At 40.1% G+C, this 27,524-nt stretch overlaps 1 protein-coding gene across 2 annotated transcripts in view; it reads left to right on the top strand.

Moving 5' to 3' along the window:
• The window catches only part of LDAH (lipid droplet associated hydrolase), a 98,928-nt gene that overhangs the window by 63,100 nt on the left and 8,304 nt on the right, over nt 1–27,524 (top strand). The window contains exons 5-7 of one of the 2 annotated variants that reach the window (XM_036263512.1): nt 9,873–10,107; nt 15,945–16,007; nt 20,632–20,686. In XM_036263512.1, the coding sequence (XP_036119405.1) occupies nt 9,873–10,107; nt 15,945–15,958 (249 nt within the window). In that variant the 3' untranslated portion in view covers nt 15,959–16,007; nt 20,632–20,686. Of the gene's footprint in view, nt 1–9,872; nt 10,108–15,944; nt 16,008–20,631; nt 20,715–27,524 lie in introns of those variants that run through there. The other variant, XM_036263511.1, reaches the window with a different exon arrangement.

Here is a 27,524-nt window from a genome sequence, read left to right as displayed (position 1 = left end):
ATAAATGATCTGAATAGTAAAGTTTACTGGTGATTTTTTAGATTTTACTCTTTGTTGTTCTTTTTTTACAGGCCTATTTTATGAAACAGATTGCATACAAACCACACCTGAACATCATATACTTTACCTTTAAATCATTTTCTAATTTCCTTTCTGAAAGCTGATTAATAATAATAATAATAATTTCAGGAAAAAAAAATAAACAACAAAGTACTGTGTCTAGTCCCCAAAAAGGTGTCCTCTACAAAAAGTCCCAGTGTGTATATTTATTTTCCTGTACTATTCAAGAGAACGTGGTGTGCTTCATTATCAAAAGTTGACTCTGGTAGATTTCAGATGAGAATGTGAAATATAAGAAAATGTTTCCTTAGAGTAGAATGAATTGGCCAGTCTGGAAGTTCTTTCTTTAATGAGACAGTAACATAAGAAAATGTTTTGTCATGTACACAGATTTGGAAACCTTCTCTGCACAGCTGTGTTATAAAATTGGGTATACTTCTTGACCTCGGTGATTTTTTGGCCAATAGGTTGCTATATGAATAAAAAAAATTTTTATTGCTATGCCTTATCCTATCAAATTTGGACTATAAATTTCACTGAGATTATTACTGTGATATCTAGGAAAAGTATACGTTTCACCCAACAGGTAATAACTTGTTCTCCAAAGACAAAAGAGGAAAACCAGTCTCGTCAACTAAATATTAGTTGTGATAAACAATATTTGGTCTTCTTATATTTTTGAGAGGCAATGATGCATTCAGAGTACATATTAGAACTTCCTTATTGTTTTGGTACATTCCCATGATTCCAGAGTGCACTTTAATTCTCAATTTGTTATTGATATAGATCAACCAAATGTAACCCTGTAGTTGCTCATGTATCTTTAGAGTTTCCCTTGCATGCAATTTCATTTAACATGGGTCACCGTAATGGATCATTTATACGAAGTAATGGATTGCTTCCTCTTTCTGCCAGCTGATTTGATCAGTCTGAAGTTCCGTATGTACTGTGGGTTACATAACCAGTATGGAATCCGTATGGTCCATTTATTAGTAGGACAGTAACTGTATTAACCATTTATGTTCTGAAATCTTTGAGGATATTTTAATAAACACAAGGAAGCCTTATTTTGAAGCGAATAAATTTGAAACTAAATTGAGCAGTGAATTACCATAAAAGGCTAATTTACCAGACTTTTTGGAAAACAGATCATTTTCCTTAGTTGATTGTTCTGGTTAACTATCAGTTGGCCACGGTGGGGGGTGGGGGGACAAAAACATTTATTTCTAACTTTCCCATTTAAAATGTTTGTAATATGTTTTGGCATATTTTTCTGCTTTTATAAACAGAGTACAATAGAACATAATTTAGTTTTATTTTCCAGTGAAGAATTTGTAGTACCTGAGAGCCCTAGTCTGAATAATTTCTCTTGTCATCTGTAGTGCTATTGTAAATGCAGATGTAAGGAATTGGGATAATATGTACTGACCTCACAGTATTCCCTGGAATTATTTTTTAACCAAATCCCTGATAGTAGTTTGTTGGTTATTTACTGATATGGTTCAAAGCAGCCTGGAGGAAAAAATGAGATTGAGAATTGATTAGTTGAATTCCAGTTAGGGGAGACTACATCTCATTTTCCTGGTGTCTCTTATAGGACATAGTTGAGGAACCTAAAAATAAGCAAAAGTACTTATGTACTTTTGGAATAAAAAAGCCCAAAGAACAGAAGAGCCCCAAGGCTTAGAATGTTTCATTTGAAGATTGCTAACTCCTGTTTATCCGCAATTCCAACCAACTGGTTTAGAAGAAGAAATAGGATTTGGGTATCTTCATTATCCACACATGCAAATCTAATGTTTCATTGTAGCATAGTGTCTCTTGTACTGGGTACATGGTCATTTATGTAACCATTCCTAACTGTGGACACTCGTCTCCAGTCTTACTATTCCTAATAATTGCCTTCTAGTTTTCCCAACTGCATTTATTGAACAACTCTTTTTTTTTCTTCAATGACACTTATCATAAATTTAATTCCTGTGTATATTCAGGTTTGTAGTTTCCAGACTCTTTTTTTTTGTTCCATTGAGCTCTGCGATCCTTTTCTGTCATGTAGTTTTAATTATTGTAGCTTCTAATATGTATAATACCTACGAGAGCTAATCCCTCCTTTTTCTTCTTTTTCAGAATTCCTGGGTTATTAGTGCATTTCATTTTTCAGATTAACATTAATATAATAGCTTAAATTTTAAACTAGGGATCATCTTTTAGTAATTTGATTGGGATTGAATTCATTGAATTGCTAAATTAATTTAGGGGAAGAATGATCTCTTTTGCAGGAGAAAACTAAAGAAATGTTCCTTTGGATTTTAAAGTTTTCTTTAGATCAGTGCTATATGTTACTTTTTACATTTGTATTTAGCTTTTATTTGTATACATGAATTTTTAAAATGTAAGCCATAAATATTGGTAATTTTGCTTTCCCTATTTGTAACTCCTTTTTTAATTTTCTCTAATTTCATTGGTTTAGTGCTTCCGGGGCAGTATTAATAATACAGAGTAATCTTATTAAAATGGAAGTCAGACATGGTCACTCCTATTTTCAGACCCCTTCGAAGGCTTCTCGGCTACTCAGACCGAAACCCAAAGTCCTGCTATGCCCCCTGTTCTCCCTGCTTCTGCTGTGATCACAACCTGAGCTGCTGTCCTTTCGCACTCTGAGAAACAGCAGCTCAGCATGTCCCCTGCTTCTACGCAGGCATGCCAGTAGGTTCTTCATGTGGCCTTTGCACTTCGCTTCTCTCTCTCAGAAAAGCTCTATTTCCAGATCTTCCACTCATTCCATACTGCCTTTGCTCAGCCTTTTCCTGAAGCCTTCCCAAGCACCCAATTACAGCTGCACCACCACCTCCCGTAACTCCTAGTATTCTTTCATTATGTCATTCTGCCCTGCCCCACTTAGGACTTGAGACTGACTAACATTCTATATGTTTTACTCAATTATTAACTTATTATTTGTTACTTAAATTGTCATATGTAATTATTTTTAAATTAGTAATCATTTATTATGACTAATCAGCATGCATGTTTTACTCATTTTTATATCATTTATTCAGTTATTTATTATTTACTGGCAATTATGTTTTATTTATATCTTTCTCAAGCAAAAAGTATTAAGAAATAATAAAATGGGGTAAAAGCATACAAAAAATAACAAGCACAAGATAAGATTTTAGATTTATACAGTTTTAGCTCCAAAATATTAGCAATTATTTAATGAAAATGTAGTAAACATACTAGTCATATTACTTAAAAGGCAAAGACTGTGGGATTAGATAAAAATTCTTAACTGTATCCTCTAAATATAAGGTTATATAAAGGTAGGAAGTAAAAAAAGGGAAAGTTCTATCTAGCAAATTCTAACCAAAAGAATGCTGATAGCTATGTTAATATTAAACAAAATAAGTCGTAAAGAAAAAGCATTAGTATAGATGAAGATATTTCCTTCATAGTTATTAAAGGTTTACTCTATCAGGTAGTTATAGTCAATATCAGGAATGCAAGAGGTAACATCACCACTGGTGGTCCAGAAATTGAAGTGTAATAGCATGATATTATAAATTAACTTTATGCCAATAAATTGGAAGTTTCGATGAAATGGACAAATTCCTAGAAAAATATAACATCAAAGCAGATTCAGGAAGAAATAGAAAACCTGGACGGTCCTAAGTCATTAAAGAAACTGAATCAGTCAATAGTCAAAACATTCTAAAAATGAAACTCCAGGCTTTACTGGTAAGTTCTATCAAATAGATTATTTATTTAGAAAATAAATCATTCTATTATTTTAGCGAATCTTCTGGATAATGAAAAGGAGAACATACTTTCCCAACTCAGATTTCTCAAAGTAGCAAAACCTTTATATCCAAACCTGGGGAAAAAAAATAATATAAGAAAATGACCAGCCAGGCTCACGCATCGACATGCAAAAGCCCTATACAAAAATATTAAAAACCAAATACAGTAACATATAAAAAGGATGGATCATGACCAAGCTGGGTATATCCCAAGAATGGAAGTTACTTTCATGTTTGAAAATCAGTGGATAGTTTACCACATTAATAAATAAATGAGAAAAATTACATAATCATTTCAGTAGGTGCAGAAAAGATATTTAATAAAATTCAGCAACCATTTATGATTTTAAAAAGTAATTAATTAAAATTACTTTTCATTAATTTTCAATCTGACAAAGTATATCTCTAGAAAACCTTCAGCAAACTTCATGCTTTTTGGTGATTATACTGAAAAAATTTATTTGTGTTCAGGAGCAAAAATTCTGTCTATTGAGCACTATATTAAGATTTTGGCTAACTCAATAAGGTAAGAAAAATAATTAAAAGATACAGGGATTTGAAAGGAAGAAACAACACTCTGTAGATGATATGAGTATGTACTTAGAAAATCCAAAAGAATTTACAGACAAGTTATTAAAATTAATAAAGTTTAGTAAGCTTGCTGGACACAGAATCTACAAGCAAATACCTTTTATGTCATATAAGCAACAACCACTCCGAAAATATTTTTTAAATATTCTATTTACAAAAGCATAAAAATAATAAGTTTCTAGTTAGCTGACAAAAGTTGTACAAAATGACTACCTGTAAAATGTATAAAACATTTTTAGAGACAGTACAGATTTATAATAAAAGGAGAACTATGCCATGTTCATGAGTTGGGAAACTCAATATTGTAAAGATATTCTCCTCAAATTAATTTATAAATTTAGTCCAATCCCAATCAGAATCTCAAAAAGATGTTTGTGGAACTGGAATAGCCAATTGCAAAATGTTTATGGAAATGCAGAGAGCCAAAATACTCAAGGCATTTTTTCAAATATATTTTTATTGACTTCAGCAGGAGAGGGAGAGAGGGAAAAACGTCAACATGGATCGGCTGCCTCCTGCACTGGGAATTAACGCCCCCCACTAGGAATTAAGCTCACCACCCAGGCATGTGCCCTGACTGGGAATCAAACTGGCGACCTCTTGGTGCATAAGCTCAACTGCTGAGCCACACCAGCTGGGCCCCAAGGCATTTCTGAAGAACAAGATGGGGTTTAATTTACTCTACCAAATATCAAAGTCTCTTATAAAGCTTTGGTAAATAAGACCTGTGGTCTTGGCACAGAAGTAGACAGGTAGACCAGTAGAACAGATTCGAGAGCCCGGAACATTCACATACACGCGGGATTTACAACAGAAGACCACTGCAGAGAAGCAGGGAAGGGCAGCACGGCACTTCGCAGTGCTGGGACAGTTGTCTCCCTATGGAAAAAGTTAAATGAGACCCATATTTCATACCACACACACAGTGTGCTTCAGGTAGATTATGAACCTAAATGTGCAAGACTAGGCCATAGAGCTTTTAGAGGTGTCATTGAGCCTGCAGTGACTGGACTGTGACCCACCTGGCTACCTTACTGTGGCATATAGATCCAGGTGGGCCTGAGCTTGGCTGAGAAGTCAGTTTCTCCGTCTTTTTTTTCTTTTTTTTTTTGCTGCCACTGCCGCTGCTGTCAAGAAACCTGCCATCAGCCTTGCGGTAGAACTCTTCCTGTGGGGCAGGAAAGGTGGCTCCTTAGCTCTCCAGCTGGGAGGCCTCGGCAGGGCAGTGAGAAACCCTGCTTGTCATGAATCCACCCCTATTTGAAATCTCTCAAGTTCTGTTGAGTCCAATAGCACTTACAGGAATAAAAGGACTCACGATATTTGAACTACACAAACGACAGTGGAAGCATTCTGAAGTTGAAGGTGTAGAATTAATGCTTAGTTGGGGCAGCACTCCAGATGCTAAGTTTTTTCATCATTTCCACCGCTCAGATTCTTAAAGCATGCTGCTTGGTGTCCAAGCGGAATGCCAGCGCCCTGAATTAAACTGCTAACGTTAAACACTGTGATGAAAATTCACTTTCTGTGTGAGCTCCAGACACCCACTAGCTTGATTGTATTTGCAAAAACAGGAGGAACAGCTAATGATTAGTGAACTCCGCATTTTGCATTTGAGATTTCAACTAACCGTAGATCAAAAACAGTATTTTTGATCCATAGTTGGGAAACCTTGGATGCAGAGAGCTGACTGTATACATTGTTCTACACCATTTTTCATAGGGATGTGAACATCTGCAGATTTTGGCATCCACAGGGATTCTGGAATCAGTCTCCTGCAGATACCAAAGGATGACTGAGTTTTGGAGGAGTCAGTAGTTACATGTGAATTTTTTACTGAACGGGGTCAACTGTATATGACCTTTGTATAAGCCCATTGCAATATAGGCAGCCGGCTCTGATTAGAGGATTCTGGGTCATCCCTGCTATTCTGGAGCAAATGACAGTGGAAGTGATCTTATTACAAATACCCATGAATGCCTCATAAGGCCTTTATTAAGCATAGTCCATTCAGCATCTCTGCTTTGTACTTGAGAAGATGCCAAGGTGGCAGACTCCTGCATTCAGGCTGAGACTCTGCATTCATTTGAAAAGCATATTACGAGCACTTTGCAATCTGTTGTTGCCGATCCAGCATTTTAAAGTAATCTGAAAAGGTTGTGACTCCCTGCTCCCAAATAATGTCTTTTATTCCCCATCGAAGCCGTCGAAGTATTCAGGGAACAACAGTACATTCTTACTTATGTAACAGAGGAGGAGATCTACTAGAGGTCGAATGATTGTGACCCTAAAAAAGAAACAGCTAAAATATCAGTCCTTGTTGAGAGCAGAGGAAGGGTCTACCGGAAATGGCTGAGCATTTAGCTGACAGATATAACCAAGGGGAAACAAGAGGATGTGGCTAGAAAGACAAGAGTCCTCCACAGTTTTCACCCTCAAATCCCTTTTCTCTGGTAATAAGAGAGATGCAGGCAGAATTACAGGTGCTGCCTGATCAACTTGAACATCTAGGCAGTGCCATCCAACAGGTTAGTATGAAAAAGGAATGTCAAAGAGGAAAAGAGACCGAGTCCACAAAAACCCACCTTTACTCTCAGGTCCCGACGGGAAGGTGCACTCAGCTCATCCAGAAGGACTGTAATACGTAAGGGAAAAGGCAACTGACTGATACCTGAAATCACAGGAACAGACTCACACTGAAGTTAAGCCCACACTGTCGAACAGATAAGAGGTAACATTATCTAATTCCTAAAACATTTTGAATGAAAGTATAGTATCTTCATGATTTGAGGATAAAGAAGAATTTCTTGAATCAGGCACAAAGAACAGTAACTATAAAAGAAAAAAAAACTGTTAAACTCAACTGCATCAAACTTAAGAACTTATCTCTATTATGAAAAAAATAAGAATAATAAGAGTTGAACAGGAAAGCCAAGGACTGCCACAAGTTAAAGGAAGGACTGGTATGTGGAATAAAAACAACACCTACAAATCAGTAAGAAAAAAGACAGGCAGCCAGATAGAAAAATGTGCAAGAGACTTGAAGAAGCACTTAAGAGGGTATAGAAAATGTCCAGTAAAAGCTATTCAACCTAATTAGTCATCAGAAACACACAGTAAAGCCACAGTGGAATACCAATATACACCAGGTTAGTCAAAATTACTAAGTTTTCCAGTACCAGATGTGGTGAAGATATGTAACAATATGAACTCTCATGTCTGTTGTTAGGGGGTAAATTGGTACAACTACATAATTTGGAAAACTATTTGGAATTATGTAGTAAAGCTGAACATATGGATACCATACGACCCAACATTTCTACTTCGAGCTGATTAGTCAATAGAAATACATATACATATGTACCAAGAGCTGTGTATAAAAATGTTCATAGCAGTATGTTTATAGTATCTCTGGATTGAAAAAACTCAAAGATCTATCAGTAAAATAAGTTGAGGTATGTTCATACAATGGAAAACTATATAGCTAAGATAATCTATTGCTATGTATATCAACATGGATGAATCTTATAGACAATATTGAGTCAAGGGAGTAAAACATGAAAACATACTGCATGCCTTCATTTATATGAAGTTCATTAACAGACAAAAATTGGCTATAGTATAAGGGATATATATTAGTCTGCTGGAACTGCCGTAACAAAACCATCGACTATATTGCTTAAACAACAGACATTGATTTTCCCTGGAGTCTGAAGTCTAAAATCAGCAAGCCAGCATGGCTAGTTTCTGGCAGGACTTCTTCCTGGCTTGTAGGTGGCCCCCACTCCCTGTGTGTGTTCACCAGACCACCAGACCTCTGTGTGTGTGCGAAGAGAGAGCCAGCTCTCCAGGATCTCTCCTTATAAAGACAACTAATCCTATCAGCCCCACCCTGACGATTTTATTTAACCTTAATTACCTGTCTCTAGATACAGTCACATTGAAAGTTAGGGCTTCACCATCTATATTTGGGGGAGATACAGTTCATTCCGTGACAGGATGAAAGTATTAATGTAAAGCAAAACAAGGAAGTGATTATAATATTAAGGGATAAGTATTGATATAAAGCAAAGTAAGGAAGTCAGGATAAAGGTTACCTGACATGTGAGTGGAGGAGGTGTTGTGATTGGAAGATGCCATGCTGGCTGTGTTTTGTTTCTTGACCCACATAGCTATTCATTTTACAGATTATTTGTTAAATGTCACATTTAAATTTTGTATACTTTGTGATACTTAACAATTTAAAAGGTTTTTTATTTAAAAAAAAAAAAAAGCAAAACCATTGCGTTCATTCTCATTTCCTGCTCTACAGTCTGTTAACATTGGTGCTTTATCTTTGTTACTCTGTTATTGATAGATTGTGCTTAACTGATTTGACTTCTAATGCCCCATAGAAATTATTTTTATGTATTAATTTTAATATTAATATGGTAAATAATGGTAAGTTTAAAATGTTTTGTGATGCTCTCTTTTCTTCTGAAGTATTATTAAAATACATTTCCTGATATTCTGAGGAATTGAGTTGAAATGATATTTTGTCTTTAAACACTTTCCCATGTAGGTAGAGATTTCTAGCTTCACTTGTCCCTGGTTTGCACTTTATTCAGGTTGAATCAGTTGTAAGAAATATAAAGATTATCTTTGGCTAGTAAGATTAAGGAATAGAGGAGCTTTTCAAAATCTCCAAATATAATCAATAAAAGAAATACTGACTAGAAATAGAGTTGTTGTTTTTGTTTTGCTTTTTAATCCTTACCTGAAGATTTTTTTCCATTTATCTTCAGATGGAATGGGAGGGAGGGAGGGAGAGAGAGGGAGAGAGGGAGGGAGGGAGAGAGGGAGGGAGGGAGGGAGAGAGGGAGAGAGGGAGAGAGAGAGAAACATTGATGTGAGAGAAACACATCAACTGGTTGCCTCCTGCATGACCCCAACGAGGGCCAGGGACGAACTGGAACCTAGTTACGTGCCCTTGACCAGAATCGAACCCACAACTCATTGGTCCACAGGCCAATGCTCTAACTGCTGAGCCAAACCAACCAAGGCTAGAAATAGAGTTTTTATGTGGCTCTACTTTCTTATGATATCATTTAGTGAATCAAGTTGTTAACTACTAAAATGGTATATTAATTTCTACTTTCATCAAATCTTCAAAGAGATTATGAATTGCTGTCATAGTCAAGAAGTTACGTAGGATCTTGATTTCCTCTTCGCCTTGAAAATTAACCCCAACAATTCATGGGACATCCTTATATCCTACCCAGATTGACTGTGGGCGGAGACGGCAGTGGATGCTGATTCTTAGTCTGAACAGATCTTTAGTCATATTCCCAAAATCCAGTCATTTGTCGATACTATGTAGAAGAAACAATAAAGCAATAGGTTATCCCTTAAGAAACTTCTCATAACACATGCTTTCTTTTGCAGATAATTCGCTCCATTCTGCTCTTCCCAACAATTGAGCGAATGTCCGAGTCACCGAACGGCAGGATCGCCACTCCGTTGTTGTGCTGGCTTCGATATGCTCTCTATGCTTCTAGCTACTTACTGCTTAAACCATGTCCGGAGACAGTCAAGTCCTGGTTTGTGAGAATGATCCTTCAGAGGATGAACCTGCGGGGTGAATTTTTGGTTCAGAATGTGTTGGAACCTTTCTGCATTGGTAAGCACATTTAAAATGTATGGGTTTATTCTTGTATCAGAAAGTGTTAAGAGAATAATCTCAGATGGTGGATGAATTCAATCAAGGAATTATTGTTGGATTTTTTTCCTTCCAGAAGTTTAAAACTAGAAATAAAATGAGACTAGAGTGAGGGGAGTTCTGTTAGACAGAAAAGGCTCTTCCAGCTTTAATTTTAAACCTTATCCTGCTATTTGTCCACTCTGGCTGCAGAACGGTGAGAAAGAATTCTTCTGCACAGGGACTCAGGGTGTACCCTGAGAGTCCTGTTAAGAACTTTGCAAAACCAGCCCAAGGAAACCAGGCCCAATATCCATGTAGAGTGAACAGTCTCTGCTTTAATTTTCCTCCTTAAATGTTTTTAGAGAGGGTTAAATTTAAAAAGTAATAAATATTAGTCGTGGTAATATAACACAGATAATATAACTGCTTTGCTGATTATATTTTCTAAATGTGCCAGGAAATGTTTTTGCTACTTTTGGCTTCAAACTTTTATTAAATGTAACGTGTGTTTTTAGTTAATACTAATCTGTACTGTATTTATAAATGATTTTCATAATAAAATAATTCTACTTTCTTAATCTATAAAATGAGGATGATAATATCCTTACTTAAAGATTATTCTAGGATTAAGTATAATATATGCACATTGTCTTTCTAGTCTTTTATTTATAAGAGGCCTCCAATGAATAACAATGGTTGCGGTAGCAGCTAATGACACCATTCTAAGATTTTACCCATATTTCTCAGAAGCACTAATAAGGTTAATTATTGTGAATGTTCTGTTTTACAGGTAAAGATACTGAGGGACAGAAAAGTTATGTCTCTGTCCATAGCAGTACAGGGATTCGCCCCGAGTCGCACAGCTAGTCAGTGGTGTCCCAGCTCGGGCAGTCGGCCTCCTTTCACCACAGCTGCTGCCATTGTCGCTTGTCCCGGTTCATCTTAAATGCGGGACTCCCGAGTAAAATTACCACGTTCACCTTGCATTACGAGTGCCACAAGGTCATGTGCATTAGAATCCAGGACCAAGTCACAGTCCTGCCTTCATGATTGTACAGGCTACACATTGTATGGGAGGTGTTTTTCCAAATATGTAGCAAGAAGCAGTCATCACAAATAGAAATTTAATACATTTTCTGTATTTGTAGATTTTTTTTTTCCCCTTCATTTTCTACCCAACCCCCATTGTGTATGCTCAGCCTTAACATAGCAGTAGAAGAAGATAAGATAGGGAGAATGGATGCAAGGTTCAGGACAGTCATAAAAATCACCAAAGACTAAAGTTGGAGATGTCCTTTAAAGACCTCTGGTCCAGCCCTGGCCGGTTTGGCTCAGTGGTTGGAGCGTCGGCCTGCGGACCAAAGAGTGCTAGGTTCGGTTCCCGCTAGGGGCACGAACCAAAAAAAAAGAACTTCTGGTCCAGCCCCTCATCTTTCCCTCAGATTATAGCAAAGAAAGAGACAGCCCCATCTGTGAAAATGGCACTAACTACAAGTCAGAAACCTTCAACTCTCATTTGGTTTTGCCCCAGACTCACTCTGTAGCCTCAATTTAGTCCTTTCCCCTTTCTGGTTCTTGATCATTGGTCAGATCAAGAGTAGACTAGATCATCTCTGAGGGCCTGTGCACCTTTGGAAATTATTCGAGACCAAACAGAAATCACTTGAAATTCTGGCAAACATATACGATTACTCTACTTATACGTACTTCAATAACTCATCTTATTTCCCATTAAATTTTTTTTCTTCTTTGATATTTTTCTTTTTACTCTATAGAAAGGCTTTCAAAAAGCCTTCTCTATTAGGGACTCCATTTTTTCTCAAGGACTTCTGCTCCTGAGAAGATGTCATAGATGTATTTTGCCCTGTTTCTCCTACTATGTACTAAAAGCCCTGTATATTATATGTAAAACAAACATAAGTAGACTCTGAAAGGTAAAGAAGAAAACAGATTGTAGGGACCCTGGAGCCAAGGAACAACACAATGGAGAGTGCTTTTGGGTTTTCTTTTTCTACCACATATAGTCTAGATTTGGAGCCAGAACCTAGAAACACAAATGGGTGCAGACCCAAAAAAGTCCCGACAGCAGCCAAAGGACCAGGAAAATGGCAAACTTTCTAAAAGAAACTTTTAGATAACTGTTCTAAACTAGCCAAGAACCATAGTAAAAACTGGTCTTATTCCCACCCATGCCAACAAAGGCCAAGTGGAAAGCCTGGACTGATTCCCCCACTCAGCAGTAATGAGGCATTTCTCTCTCTCCCTACTAGGGAGGTGTCTGGAAGAGAATGAGTGGGGCATCAGGACTTTCACCACTGCTTAGTAGTAACGGGGCTACCACCACCCCGTGACATCAGTGGGGGTCATATGAGAAGTAGCAAGACACCCCCAGCCCTGCCAGCCAGAGTAGTAACAGTGGAAGACCAATGGGGAGTCAGAATTCCTACCCCTGCCAAGCAATAATGAGGACCCCGTCCATCCTTTGAGTGTCAACAGGCCAGGTGGAGAACTTAGATTTCTACCCTATCTGGAGGTATGAGGTGGAACTCCCCTCATCCCACTTCGTCTTCTGGAGAAGTTGGGGGGAAGGTGAGAAAAAAGCTATAACAGAAAGTTTAAATAAGATGTAGAGTATCATGACATAATACCCAAAATGCCCATAGTTTGGTTAAAATTCTTGTCATACCAAGAACCCAGAAAATTTCAAGTTGAATCACAAAAGACAATAGATACCAACACCAAAATGACTAGGTTGTAGAATTATCTGGCAAAGATTTTAATGCATCCATTATAAAATGCTTCAATTGAGCAAATAGTAAACATGTTTGAAATGAATGAAAAAAATAGAAAGTGTCAAGAAAGAGATTTAAAGAAAAACTTGAAATTTTAGAACTGAAAATGCAATAACTGAAATAATTTTAAAAATTAAAAATTACTGTTGATAGGTTCAACAGTAAAGTGGAGGGGACAGAGTAAAGAATCCATAAACATGAGGATAGAACAGTATAAATAGAAATTTCTCAAATTTGGCAAAAGACATAAACATACAGATTCAAGAAGCTGGATGAACTCCAAAAATGGAATAACCCAAAGAAAACCACACCACACAACACATTATAACCAAACTTTTGAAAGCTAAAACAAAGGAAATGTCTTGAAAGTAGCCAGAGAGAAATGATACATTAATTATAGAGAAAAATCTATTTGGGTGACAACTGGTTTCTCATCAGTTTTTAGAGGCCAAAAGAAATAACACGTGTATTTCAAGTGCAAAAAGAAAAGAACTGTAAATACAGAATTGTATATTCAGCAAAAAATATCCTTCAGGGAAAAAAGAGGAAATTAAGACATTCTCCAATGAAGGAAAACTAAGGCAATCTATAACCATCAGATGTATCATAAAAGAATCACTGTAAGAATTTCTCTAATCATACAGGAAATGATAAAAAGAAGGAATCTTGAAACATTAAGAGAGAAAAAAGCAACAGATAGAAAAAAATAAGGAATTACATTTTTCTTTTCTTCTGGAAATTTCTAAATTATGTTTAACAGTTGAAGCAAAAATTATAACACTGATATGGTTCTAAATGTATACAAAAGAAGTATTTAAGACAATTATAAATAGGGGAGGGTAAAGGAACAAAAACGGGAAGTAAGGTTTCTACATTTTGCTTGAACTGGTAAGAAGTCAATACCAATAGACACTATATATAATGTAATACCTAGAATAACCACTTTAAAATCTATACAAAGAGCCCTGGCTGGTTTGGCTCAGTGGTTGGAGCATTGGCCCGTCGACAGAAGAGTCTTGGGTTTGAATCCGGTCAAGGGCACATACCTCAGTTGAGGTTTGATCCCCAGCCCAGGTTGAATTGGTGTGGGAGGCAGCCAATCAATGTGTTTCTCTCACATTGATGTTTCTCTCCCTCTCTACCCTCCACCCCACTCCATCTGAATATTAATGAAAAAATATCCTTGGGTGAGGATAAAAAAAAAACATAAAATAAATAAAATAAAATCTACACAAAGAGATACTCAACACCACAGGTAAATAAAAATGGAATTCTGAAACATATTCAGTAACACATAAGAAGACAAAATAAAGAACACAGAGAAATAAAAACCAGAAAACAACTAATACATTGCCGTACAAACTCTAACATGGCAATAATTACATTAAATATAAATGGCATAAATACAATTACAAGACAAAGATTAGCAGAGTGGATTAAAAAACGTAACTGTATACTATCATCAGAAAATTCAATTCAAATAAAATTATTTATGTAGCTTGAAAGTAAAAGAATGGGGAAATATATATCATGCAAACATTGATCAAAAGGAACCAGGAATGACTGTTAATACAGGTGTCCCCCACTTTCCAAAAGTTCGTGTTATACCACTTCACTTTTACAAAATACTTATATTGTTACCTGTTTTCACTAACCAGAAGAAATCCAAAGAGGATTTTCACTTAAAAAGAAAAAGTTACCTTACTAATGGTTTTCCATACGAGCGAAGTGGCGTGACACAGCTTTTGGACAGCAGGAGATACTGCTCGCATGAAAGGTTTCATAGGGGGCTCTACTCTCGGATAGCAGAGGAAACGTGCATCAGATAGTAGACTCCAGAGCAAAGGAAATGATCAGAGACAAAGAGGGACATTTCATAATAGTAACAAAAGGGTCAATCTATCACCAAGATACAGCAGTCCTAAATGTGTGTGCACCAAACAAGATTGCTACAACATATGTGAAGCAAAAACCGACAGAACTGAAAGGAGTAATAGACAGATCTACAAACACAGGTCCATACTTAAACACCCCTCTCGGCAACTGGTAGAACAAGGTAGAATAAGAAGAACTCAATAATAGTATCAACCAACAGGATTTAATAGACATTTATAGAACACTCTACCCAAAGCATCAGGGTTTCTTATAGGTATTCCATAGGCAACTACCTGTACTTTCCTTATGCCTCCTTACAAATATTTTCTAAACCCAAATCAGAACATGGGATATAAGAAAGTTGTACTTGTTTTTCTATGTGTAATGACCTTATATACAGTCGTCTTTCAGTATCCACAGGGGATTGATTCCAGGACCTACCAAAATTCAAGATGTTCGAGTCCCTTATATAAAATGGTATAATATTTGCATATAGACTACAGCAGGGTATGCCTACACCTTAATTCATTTGACTGGATTCAGCATACCATTCAGCACATAGCAAATTCAAGTTTTGCTTTTTGGAACTTTCTGTAATTTTTTTTCCTTAATATTCTCAATCCAAGGCTGGTTGAATCTGCTGGTGTGAAACCCGTGGATACAGAGGGCTGTATGTAATATATTACATATAACAAATAATAAGTGTTTAATGTTTTTTATTAAAACAGGTAATTATTAAAGGTGTTTTCCAGGTTTTCTATAGCAGAATTATAAACACCTTCTTAAAGTAGTCCTGATAAGTTCCACTTGAGAGAAAGAAATCTTCCTTTCAGCTGCAGTGATGGACCTCCTGCATCTTCCAGCAGCCCCAAGTCAGGCATCGAGCAACAGGACAGTTTGAACACAGGACACATTCCTCTCCATGAGTCAGGGAACCAGAGCCTTCCAGCGAAATGCATTGTTGCTTGGAGGACCTGGGATTCCTTTCCCACACAACCATAGTAGAGATATACTGTGTAAAATAGACTCTTCAAACCAAATCGAACACTCAGACACATTTCTTCTCTGTTCCAGACAACCAACCTGCAAAGAAATGTGTGGAGCACAGCCCTCCTATTTTTGACATCCCCTTTCTTCTCTTCATTCTAGAGCTCGCCTTCTGATGTCCGAGGTTTTTGTTCCCCATTAGCCAGCCAGTCTATATGGTCTCAGGTAAAGAGAAGGGAGGCAAAAATACCTGGCTTCTTTCTTCTTAGGGTTCTTGGTTCAGTCTCCTAGTAGTGACTCTCGGATGGTCCTTAAACCAAGCATCTCAATCATCCTAGCCAGCTACTTCCCACCTGTCCCCTTTGAATCCCATGCCTCCGTTGCCTCCTCTTACAACAACGACCACAGAAGCCACCTTTGCCCAGACTTGCCCTGGCCATCCCTTCAGTGGTTCCTGTTACCTTGCTTACTACACATAGAAGAAGGTCCCAGCTGAGAAGCTGAGAGGGAAGAATACTTATAAGACACTGGCCCTTGCAGATGATTAGTGGACTCTTCCTGAGCTTGTATCTTGTAAATGGTGAAGGTCATCAATATTCAAACCAGCTTCTTGAGTCGGTGGCATGGTTTTCAGGGTGCACAAAGGGGATATTCAGAGGAAGGGAGACCAGGTCAAGATCATCCTCAGTGGCCATTCTCACTGTACCCTCTGGACATTCCCTCTGCAGACCTGCTTCTCAGTGGCCTGTCATCCAGACAATGACCTTTAACAGGCCAGCTTGACTTTCAGGCCTTGCAGTGTTTGCACATTATGTAACGTCTGCTTCAGGAGAAATCTTACGGAAACAAATGGAGGAAGTTTGCCAGTCCAAGGAGTGGATAATAAATCCTGCCCTGTCTAGATAGAAACTGATTTTCTGTATCCTTTACTGCATACACATATTTTGTTGTTGTTGTTGCTGTAAGGTCTAAAAAATTCAAGGAATCAAAATATTCAAGTGTTTCAAACACTGTTGCCCTTTGGCAGAGATGGCATGTCCCTTCCTGCAGGCTGAGATTCTGGGCCTTGGCCTTCTTCACCAGCCTGAGTCTTGACCCCTCTTTTCCCATCCAGCGCTCAGAGGAGAGTAGCCCGTGTTCAGTTAGCATATCTTAGAAACTTCACTCGTGCTCCTTTGTTCACCTTATGCAGCTGGGTTGTTTCAAACGTTCTTTTTAAAGAAAATACATAGGGGGTTTTTTTCTTTAATTTTAATTCTGGAATGTTTGCTACTACATATTTTCTTTACATGTTCTTCTGTTTCAGGAGAAGTAGACTTTTCACTGAGACAGCTAAATTGGATTTTCTGATCAAAGCTAAAAGCAAATATATTTTAGCTTAGCAGTATCACAGGTCAAGATAATTAACTTTAAAAAATATTCTAGGGCCTTTTTGTTAGTTAGGTCAAATTGATGTTTTAATTCCTTTCAGTTACCTAACTAGAAAACCAGTGCAGAGACAAAGGGCATGCCTGGCAGGCTACGTCAGTCTGTGCGTCCGTTCTCGTAAGAGGGACTTTCATAATCTCTCCTTTCTTTAACCAATATGGAGGTGACTTTTGAAAACATGTACAGTGCTATGAAAGGAACCAAACTGTTCAATGAACTGACACATAAGCTTCACTAAAGAACCACACATTTCTTCTCAGAATATGTCTCACTCAATCCCAGAATAATTTTTGAGTAACACAAACTAGACTTCCATGTTAGCTATTCTCTCCTTTATGTGTGTAGCTGAGGAAAATTCATTTATGAAAGTCAGCTGCAACCTTCATGGTTCATGGAAGTTTAGCCTAAAATTTAACAATGAAGGAAAAGGTTTTCTGTGTGTATGTGGTCAGGATTAAGGACAAAAAGTAATCTGATATGGCACTAGAATATTATCTTGGTTGTAGAATTAAATGACTCGAGGTTTTATTATTTTTTTCTGAAGACATTTTTACATATATATATATATTTAAATTATCCACCACTTTAAAAAATGTACTTTAAAAAAAAATAATAATAACTGAGTTGTGTTTTTCACTCTTTGTCACATAGATAAGATGCTCTACTTGCAGACTAAATGGATGTTTATAATAACCAAACTCTTGGCTTATGGAGAAACATAATACATTGTGTAAATAATAAACTTTTCTCCAAGTTCTACAGAAATTTTAGAATAGGAGAATTACGTTTTCAAGTTTGGCTCTCAGATTGCTAAAAGCCACATTGGGCACCATTAGGAAAAGATGGCATACAATCTGGAGACAAATAAAGAACACCAAAGAACTCCCCTGTAAGAAGACTTCCCCTGGTTTCTGAACATATCTAGTCCTGCTTCATCTCCTGACAGACTTTCCTCGTTTGTGCCCTCGGAGTGCCCAGCCTTGGTCAGCCGAGCAGATCTGTCTGGGTGGAACTCTGCTGGAGTGGGGGACACACGTCTCAGGGCCATCCAGTTCCACAGTCTGTCCTCAACCCCAAGAACTTTGCTACCATGCAGGCCTGCTTGGCCGGCACGTCCCTACCTCCCCTGCATTCAGCAACATCTTGCCAGCCTCATGACCAGTCCGAAGATGCGCTAGGAGGGCTGTCCCTGGCAAGGTTCCTTTCCAGTCAGCTCCTACCTGCCCCTGCCAGGGAGTCCTAGCAGTATAGACATGGAGGGCTGCTGCCCCATTCTGCCCCAGCCAACTCCAGAATCTGATGGGACAGCCTCAGCCCCTGTGCAACGACCAAGAGCATCCAAGAAATTCAAAGAACCCATCTTTACTTTCTTCAATCAGCTGGGATTGAGTTTAGCTGTAGATAACAGAAAGCCATATTACCGTGGCCTAAACAGGAACCTCTTTTTCTCATGCACCAGGAAATCTAGAGGTAGACAGTCTAGAGGTAAATAACATCTAAATGGTGCCATCGGGGACGTGGGTTCTTTCTAGATCTTCACTCCTTTGTCCTTTGCACCTAGACCTTTATTTACATGTTGTCATCTCGTGATCACATGATGACTTCGGCCCGTCTAGGCCTCCTGTCTGACATTCAGACAGATGAAGGGGAAGGAGGGTAAAAGCAAAGGCTTATTCCTGATGAGGCTCTGGCTTGCTTAGAAAGAGAAGTCCTCCCCCCAAGAACTTGGACACAGTAGACTGTTAGCCAGAACTATCAACCACCTTAGCTGTAAGGGACATGAAGTTGTATGTTTTGACTTTCTCATGGCTCTAGTAGAGAAAATAAGGATTTTTTAAAATTAATTGTTGGGTAGGTACATAGTATCTACTACATCACCAAGTTCGTCCTGGGACTTATCTTTCATGGACTTAATTATAACTTGCCCCACTCAGATTGCAGAAGCTGATAATAATGAATAAAATAGAATATTAGACTCCTCGGTGAGCTTTTTTTAGCACCTGTATTTAGATTTGTAATGAAACAAAAGTAAACAATTAAGGGTCTTCTAAATCATTCTCTTTCATATTTTTGTTTCCATTACTCCTGCTTCTAGATATTTCCTTCACTGCAGTGCTTGAAACTCTGAATTCTGCTGGTTTCCAGGAATGCTGTAGACAGTCTCTGCCAAGAGAAATGTGTTTCCCCTTAGGAAATTACACTTCTGCTTGGTATTATTCTTTTTGATCACTGTGTTGTGTTATGAGCAATGCTGAGGAATGAAAAAGATGACTTCTTTGAGGCAATCTTTGGAAAGGTTAACTGGTATTCTGCTGTCTTTTATTTTTAAAAGTATACTTAGATGAGAAATTATCAGGGGGAAAAAGTAGGAATAAAGATGGGGTGAGATACATTCCTTGATGAAAAATTTACTTTTAAAAAATGCAATTCCTTACAAGTTATTTGAATTTTTAAACTTTTTCTAATTCAACAATGACATTACAGACAAGTGTTTAAAACGTAAATGTTTACCCCCGTAAATGAGCATAAAGCCAACCTCCCACCTAACTCTCACCCAGCTCAAGAAGTATATTGCCTGCCTCTCAGAAGCCTCTCTTGTTCCCCTGCATATCCAGAAATCCACTTCTGAGCTCAGTCAGGTAGGTGGTTGGCAAAATCCAGTTCCTGTGGCTTTATGACTGAGGTCCCCATTTTCTTGCTGGCAGTCAGTCAGGGGTCCCTCTCAGCTCCTAGAGGTCACACTTGGGTCCTTTCTACATGAGCTTCACCTTCAAACCAACAGTAGTGTGTTTCAGTCTTCAGTGCTTTGAGCCTCTGACTTCCCCTTCTGCCACCAGCCAGAGAGACTCAGCTTTTGGAGGACTCGTGTGACTCGGTTGAGCCCACCAGGGTGCTCTTCCTTGGAGTCATCTTCACCGTGCAGCATACCTTGGTCTGGGAGCACACTGTCATCATATTCTTGGTTCCAACCACACCCAGAAGGGAGGGGATTCTAGAAGTAATGGTGTCATCTTAGAATTCTGCCTACCACGGACCATCTGTCTTCTGCTCTTTTGAAATGCTACCTTTGTCAAAGACCTATAAAAATGTGTGTCTCTAATTATTATTTGTAAAAATTTGTGCTTTAATCCTGAAGTCATAACAACACGTTGACCAGGTACAATTACACACGTGACATCGGGCCATCATCCTGCCGAACGCTGCTGCCGTGAGGGCCAGGTGAGGGTGAGCGCGGGTTCTTCATAGGACGTGCTCTTGTTTCCAGACACGCGTGCCTCCCAGCTCCGCCGTCAGCCTCGCACTCACGTCAGCCAGCACTTGCCAGAGGGAAAGGGGGATGGGAATTTACCGCAGTTCATTTGACAGTTGTGTTTGTCCTGTCTATTCTAAGGCTTTGGCTTTTTTTTTTTTTTTAATGTAGCTAATGCTTTATACCTTGGGGGCCAGGAAATGATGGACGTGGTGAAGAGAGACGACGAAATCATAAAGGAACATTTATCTAAGGTAATCCATTCAGTGCTCTAAGGGAGTAAGTAGATAGGCAGAAATGTTGACTGAAGATGAAAGGCTGGAATTGGTTAGAATCTGTAAGACCTCAAGGGTTAGTAGATTCAGATAGAGTTTTCTACTTCTAGCTAAAACTAACGCTGTGCTCGAATGTTGCATAGAAAGTAAGTAAAGCTGATTGCATGACTAAATATATTTAACCACCTTTTTTTGTTGAGTTTATCTTTAAAATCCTACTTCTTTCTAGGGCCTTGTACTGAGAAGGTTCTCAATAATAATTATAGAATAAATGAGTTATATTAAAATGTAGGGAAAACATTGGAAAAGAACTAACATTACTACAACCCAATGACTCAGTGACCTGTCTTATTCTCCAGTGCATTAGAGTAGGGATGTCCAGCTGACACCAAGACCAGTGTTCTATACAAGCAGGTGCAGAAAGGCAACGATTGAAATATTTATCCTTTGTGAGTTTCTGCTGCAAATGCTAGAATCTTTTTTTTTTTTATGGTTAATCCTCATTCTAGGACATTTTCCATTGATTTTTAGACAGAGTGGAAGGAAGAGAGGGAGAGACACATCATTTGGTTGCCTCCTGCACAACCCCCACTAGGGCCAGGGATCAAACCAGCAACACAGGCACGTGCCCTTGACTGGGAATCAAACCCAAGACCCTTCGGTCTACAAGCCAACGCTTTAACCCCTGAGCCAAGCTGGCCAGGGCAAATGCTAGAATCTTACTCAAATATGTAGATGCACAATCTCTGCAACTGTGAGGTCTAAGCACCCTAGAATTTAGGTGGCTCTCATACTCCTGTGGCATCATTTGTCTGTCTGTTCATCTAGACTAGGATAGAGCTACACCATCTGTCCACGCGTGGTTGTTGTGGCTAGTCTGAATTGAGATGCACCGTAAGTGTGCAAACCACGTTGGATTTCAGAAACTTAGTACCAAAGAAAGTAAAATTTTTTTTATTATTTTTGTATTGATTACATGTTGAAATGATAATATTTTAAGATATATTGTGTTAAGTAAAATATATTATTAAAAACAATTTCATCCTGCCCTTGCCAGTATGGCTCAGTTGGTTGAGTGTCATCCCATACACCAAGAAGTCGCAGGTTTGATTCCTGGTTGGGCACATGCCCTGGTTGCAGGCTTAATCCCTAGTAGGGGTGTTCAGGAAGCAGCTGATCAATATTTCTCTCTCGCATTGATGTTTCTCTCTCTCTCAGTCCCTATCTCTCTAAAATCGCTAAAAACATATTTTTTTAAAAAATAATTTTATCCATTCATTTATACTTTTTTTAATGTGGCTACTAGAAAATTTTTAATTCCATGTGTGCTTTTATCTTTCCATTGGCCTGCACTAATTTCAAGCTTTACGGTCAGTGCTGACCTGTGACATCTGCTGAGTGGCCAGGGACCTGTGGTCTGCAAGCAGAACTCCTGGGTTTATAATCTCCTCATGGACTTTGAGACATTGCCCTTAAACTGGCCCATGGTGTCAGTTTACATTTCTATTACCTCCCAGTACAGTTATCTTAAAGCAAGAAGTGTATGTGTTCTTTAAAAAATATTTTCACTCCCTGGCCGGTTTTGCTCAGCGGTTAGAGCCACAGCCTGCAGAGAGACCCGGGTTCGGTTCCCACTAAGGGCATGTACTTCAGTTGCAGTTTGTCCCCGGCCCTGGTTGGGTTGTGCGGGTGGCAGCCACTCGATGGATGTGTCCCTTTCACGTCGATGTTTCTCTCTCTCTCTCTTCCTCTTTCTCCCTCCAGCTCTCTCTGAATTAAAAAAAAAAAAAAAATGAAAGGGTGTCCTCGGGTAAGGATAAAAAAAAAAAAATTTATAAAAAATATTTTCACGATATGAATCTGTAGTAGCTTCACCCAGAGAGGACTTTAGAAAATGCCAGTTTGTGTTGATCTGTGGTCGTAGTGGTCACTATATTTCTCAAATTGGCTAGAGATTGAAATTTTGGATCCAGAAGAAACCCTCGCTAGCTGAATGGGGTAGTTCGGGGCCTCAGAAGGACCCTGTCTCCAGGGTTTTCCATTTTTTTTCAGTTGTTGAAGGATGTGAAAATACAAGAAAAACAATATCTTGCTTTTCAGTTAAATTATAAGTGAATTTGTTTCAAAAATGCATTTTAGTTCCCAAGGCTGGAAGTTCATGAAAAAACAACTCAGCTCCCCGGTTCATAATAAGACTGGCAGATGCTCACTTCCAAAACTCACACTTGCTGACTGACTAGACCCCTGGTGTGTCCAAGCCCATCCTACACCTGCGGGAGCCAGCTGCTGTAAAATGCTCATCATCCTGGATTCCGGGTGCATGTTGTGCTCAGGAGGTCAGAGGAAGGTGCTAACTCGTTCCTGCCCGGAGCTGAATCCATGTGCAGACGTAATCATTCCCAGACCGGGGCTGCTCGTTCACTGAAACTTCTATGGGAGAAACGTGGAGACGGTGCTTGGTGGCAGGCGTTCCGAGGTTGATAGTAACATGCAGTCGGAGAAGTAAACTTGCCCAACTCCAGGCACTGGCTCTGTTTTGCTCTTCAGAGAGCGCTGTCCCCATGGAAGTGAGGGAAGTGGCTGTTGTTTAGTTCGGGGGACGAGGCTACCTCGCCTTGTATCGCGTATCCTTTGTCCCAGCGAAGCTGGAGCTCCCCCCAGAATAATGCAATCCCACCCCTAAGTGAAACGAGGTACAGAGACAGGAACTTTTTGTTTCTATAATGGGGAAAAAAAAAAAAGGAAACACGCTGTAATTTAATATTGGGGAAAGTTGAACCAACACAGGTCCCCATCTGCTTGAGAAAATAAGGGACCGGCAAGGGCGCGTAGTTCCTGGAGGACAGTGGCCACGGCCTCCCGCCTTCCCAAGCCCCGGCCATGCATCGCGCTTGGGAGCCGCTCCCCAGGACTCGGGACGTCCCTGCTCCAGGTGTCCCGGCAAGGGTCCTCTGTGTGTGCAGCCGAACATGGGCGTTCAGAAACTGCGCACCTCCCCGGGCTGTCCAGGGTGAAGGCGTTTTGAACCATATATTTTATTGCAAAAATCACTCAATATATCTCAGTTATTCAATGTTCAAAGTAATTCTGAAAAATGCATCTTTGTGCCATTCAGTCAGGAAGCCACAGGCAGTCTAAATAGTCTCTCTAGTACCTGATGTGGGTGGCTTTTGAGTCCCCCACTCCCAGCCCCCCAACAAAATTATCAGACTGTCATCAGTAGGCTTTGGTTCTAAATTAAGATTTCTGCCTCTGGATTTTCATCGTCCACATGAAGAGAACCTTCGATCTTCTTGAGGAAAATTGGCCTTTTTAACTCCGAAGAATGTACTGGCTGATTGTCTTCCTCCCTCCCTCCTTCCCTTCCTCCTTTCCTTCCTTCCTTCCTTTCTGGGTCTAGAGACTTTGTGCACAGTATCAAACTATGTTTATTTTCAGTGCCTCGACTCTGCATAAAGTCGCATCCCTTTCCTGGAGCAAATATTTCAGACTCGTTTCCAGAAGAGCGTCCTCACGGTCTTTTCTGCTTCGCCTGACTGAATCCCACCTGTCCTTTAAGACTTGGCTCCTTTGTCATCTCCAAGAGGCCTTCCCGGGGCTATGGTTTTGTCCCTCCCCTTGGTTGCCATGGCTCCCTATGTCAAGTTATGGTGTTGCATTCATCACACAGTCTTTAAATGGTCAGCTCTCCCCCTCCCCCGCCTTGAGGGAAGGAGCTGTGTGTTTCTCATCTCACCATCCCCAGGGCCTAGCACAGTGCGTGGTACCTGGTGAGCGGTCAGTACATGTGCCCTAGGCAGATGGGTGGGGAAGCCCGGAGAGGATGGACCCCGCGCCTTTACTGTGACATGGGTCTCTGGGCCTGTCATGTGTGGACCCCTTCTCTGAATAATGGTTTTGACTGCATAAAATAAATGAATGAGAGTACAAAACAATTATATTATAGTTATCGAAATATCTTAAAATTGTGATATATATAATATGTACATCTTTATTAACACATTAAATAATAAGATATAATAGCAGTCAGAATTAGTATTGTAAATTTGTAGTGATGAGCATAAGTTACTTTCTGTTATCTCCAACAACTTGACTGTCATTTTAAAATGTCCATAATTTTATAGATGACAAAATATAAGTATTACTAATACTACTGTGGTTTGTTGCCTGTATTCACAATTGAAGGAAATACTAAATTATAGTTAGAAGTTAGCAAAAATAAACATGTAATATTTTTTCCATCCAAGTTTACATTACACCACACGCACCCCCCCCCGCCTCTAACCATTGACCGTCATGGACCTATAGACCTGTGGAATCAAAGGCACTTAGTATTGATGGGGTATGAGAAGGGTAACAGAGGAGTCTAAGGTTAATTCTCTGTGTTAGACTTGGTGACAAGATAGGGAATATGGGAGGAGAAGCAAGTGGTGGGAGATGGTGGATAAAGTAGTCATTGGGTACCTGCTTGTGATACCTGTGGGACATCAAGTGGGCAGGAGCTGGATATGTGGGCATGAGGCTTGGGAGAGTGGACTGGGTTTGATTTGGGAGCGAAGAGGATGTCTCCGAAGCCCCGAGCTTGGGCAGTAGTGACCTACGAAGTATGCAGTACAAGGAAGGCTGATCTGGAGAAACAGCTTGAAGGTTGGGAGGAAGGAGAGGAGCTAATGAATAAGATGGAAGTGGAGGGGGAGGGGCAGGAATGAGAACCAGGATGGAATAAACCCAAGGGAGAGAGTCACCTGCACATTTTCGCCACCCAGCCCCAATCCTCGTGGGGGCCTCTGGGGTATGCGCTGTTTTATGAGGCACCTGGGGTGTCTGAGCAGCGTAGGGGGTCAGCATCCCTGTGTTCTGTCATTGTCTTGAACTATACGGGGGGGTGTGTCTCATTTACAGGAAAGTGAATTAGCATTTGATTTAGAAACTTGAAGTTTTCATTTAAAACTCAGGAGGGAAATTCTGAACTGCCGTCACCATCTTTGGCCTAGGCTCATGGAAACAGCCTGTGCTTCTGCCAGACTGAACCTGAGCAGCGCTGTCAGCCCGTAGGGCCCTGTACCTGTTCCCTAGGCGACACAGCTCTCTGACGAAAGTAGGCAGCACTGGAGAGGTGGTCTGGGAACGGGGCAGCATGTCCCCAGGAACCCAAACGCCTCTGCTGCAGCTGTCCCCCGTCCTGCTCAGCCCACCTGGGCCCAGAAGTGCATGTGTCTCTGGGAACAAACCCCCGCAGTGCTTGCAGATCCAGGCATCGAACCCTTCCGACATGCCCAGGTCCTGCTTAGCAGAGCGCAAGGCGCTGTCCCTGAACCAGGGCTGCCTGCCGCCAGCCTCGCTCTGAAACTGATTGCGTTGGTTCTGCCTGTTTAATGTGCAGCCTGCTCCAAATGTCACAGTTGTCCTGGAATAGGTATGTTTGCTTTCATCCAAGTCATTTTGACCTGGAGAGCTGTCCTGAAACCTGTGTGAGCACCCCTGGATTCTCTCCTGGGCGCCATTGAAGGGGAACATCGGGACAGAGCCCTCAGAGCCGCAGCCCAAGCCCAGACTCCATCTCTGCCACTTGCTACGCACGGGGCCTTGGTTACGTTACCTGCCTCCAGTTTTCATCAACAAAATGGTTTAATGTTTCCATTCTCATACAGTTGTTCCAGAAATATAATACCATAATTCATATAAATATGGCACAAGAGTATGTGGCATGTGCTAAACATTCAATAAAAGGTTATTATCATTATTATTATTATTAATTATAGCCTAGATATGCCCCTGAGTACTTTAAAAAGATTATTTGGCCCTGGCCAGTTTGACTTAGTGGTTAGAGTGTCGGCCCATGGACCAATGAGTTGCGGGTTCAATTCTGGTCAAGGGCACGTACCTCAGTTGCGGTTCATCCCAGCCCCTGGTTGGGGTCGCGCAAGAGGCACCAGTCCATGTGTCTCTCACATCAATGTTTCTCTCTCTCCCTCCCTCCCTCTCTCCTTCCTACTCTATCTGAAGATAAATAGAAAAAAGTATCCTTGGGTGAGGATTAAATAACTGGAAAGAGCTGCTTATGCTACAGAACAGGTTTTCTTTAAGGTTGTGGGTCGAGGCTTAACTGTGCTACTTTGAGGGGAGGAGAGGGGCTGAGGCCGTTCTGTCGTCCAGCTGCTCTGGGTTCGCCCCGCAGGTACGTGCGCTGGGCCCTGACAGCTTGTACCTGGGCCCGGCAAAGCCAGGGGGATGGGAATAGGGTCATCTAGCTGGGAGGCAGGAGGCCTAGGTGTGTGAATATTAATTTGACCCTTTGGTAAGCAACTGGCTGCTTTATATCTGATCTTTTGCTTCTTGAATTAAAAAAACAAACAAAACTGGACAGGTGGGAGTTCTTTCCGGAAAGGAAAGAAAAATTAGTGAAAGCAAGTATGACATAATTTCTCTTGACTTCTCAAAGTAAGGCAGAGAAAATGTACCTCCCCTGAGCATCTGCACCATGCTGTTTGGTTACTTTCTCGGTCTGGCTGTTCTGCTGTGACACAGAGTGACAGTTCAGGGCACCCTGAAGAAATCAGCATGTGACCTCCGCTGGGAAGTCTGTTCATTTAGCACCCAGGCTGCTGTGACTCGGTGAACTGTTAACAGGAAGCCTCACATGGCCCAGGAAAGCAGGGGCCTTATCCCTGCTGCTGGAAGAACCCAGGAGTTCATCCGGTGAGCCCTACCCGGAGGGGAGGTCACGGTCTCAGAATGCTGGTGTCTTCCTTTGTTCTGGAAGATGCACAATGAAGAGTACCCCCGGGC

This window comes from Molossus molossus, unplaced genomic scaffold (assembly GCF_014108415.1).
Source record: "Molossus molossus isolate mMolMol1 unplaced genomic scaffold, mMolMol1.p scaffold_m16_p_15, whole genome shotgun sequence".
In the NCBI taxonomy this organism is placed as follows: Eukaryota; Metazoa; Chordata; class Mammalia; order Chiroptera; family Molossidae; genus Molossus; species Molossus molossus.
This window is presented reverse-complemented; position numbering and strand designations above follow the sequence as displayed.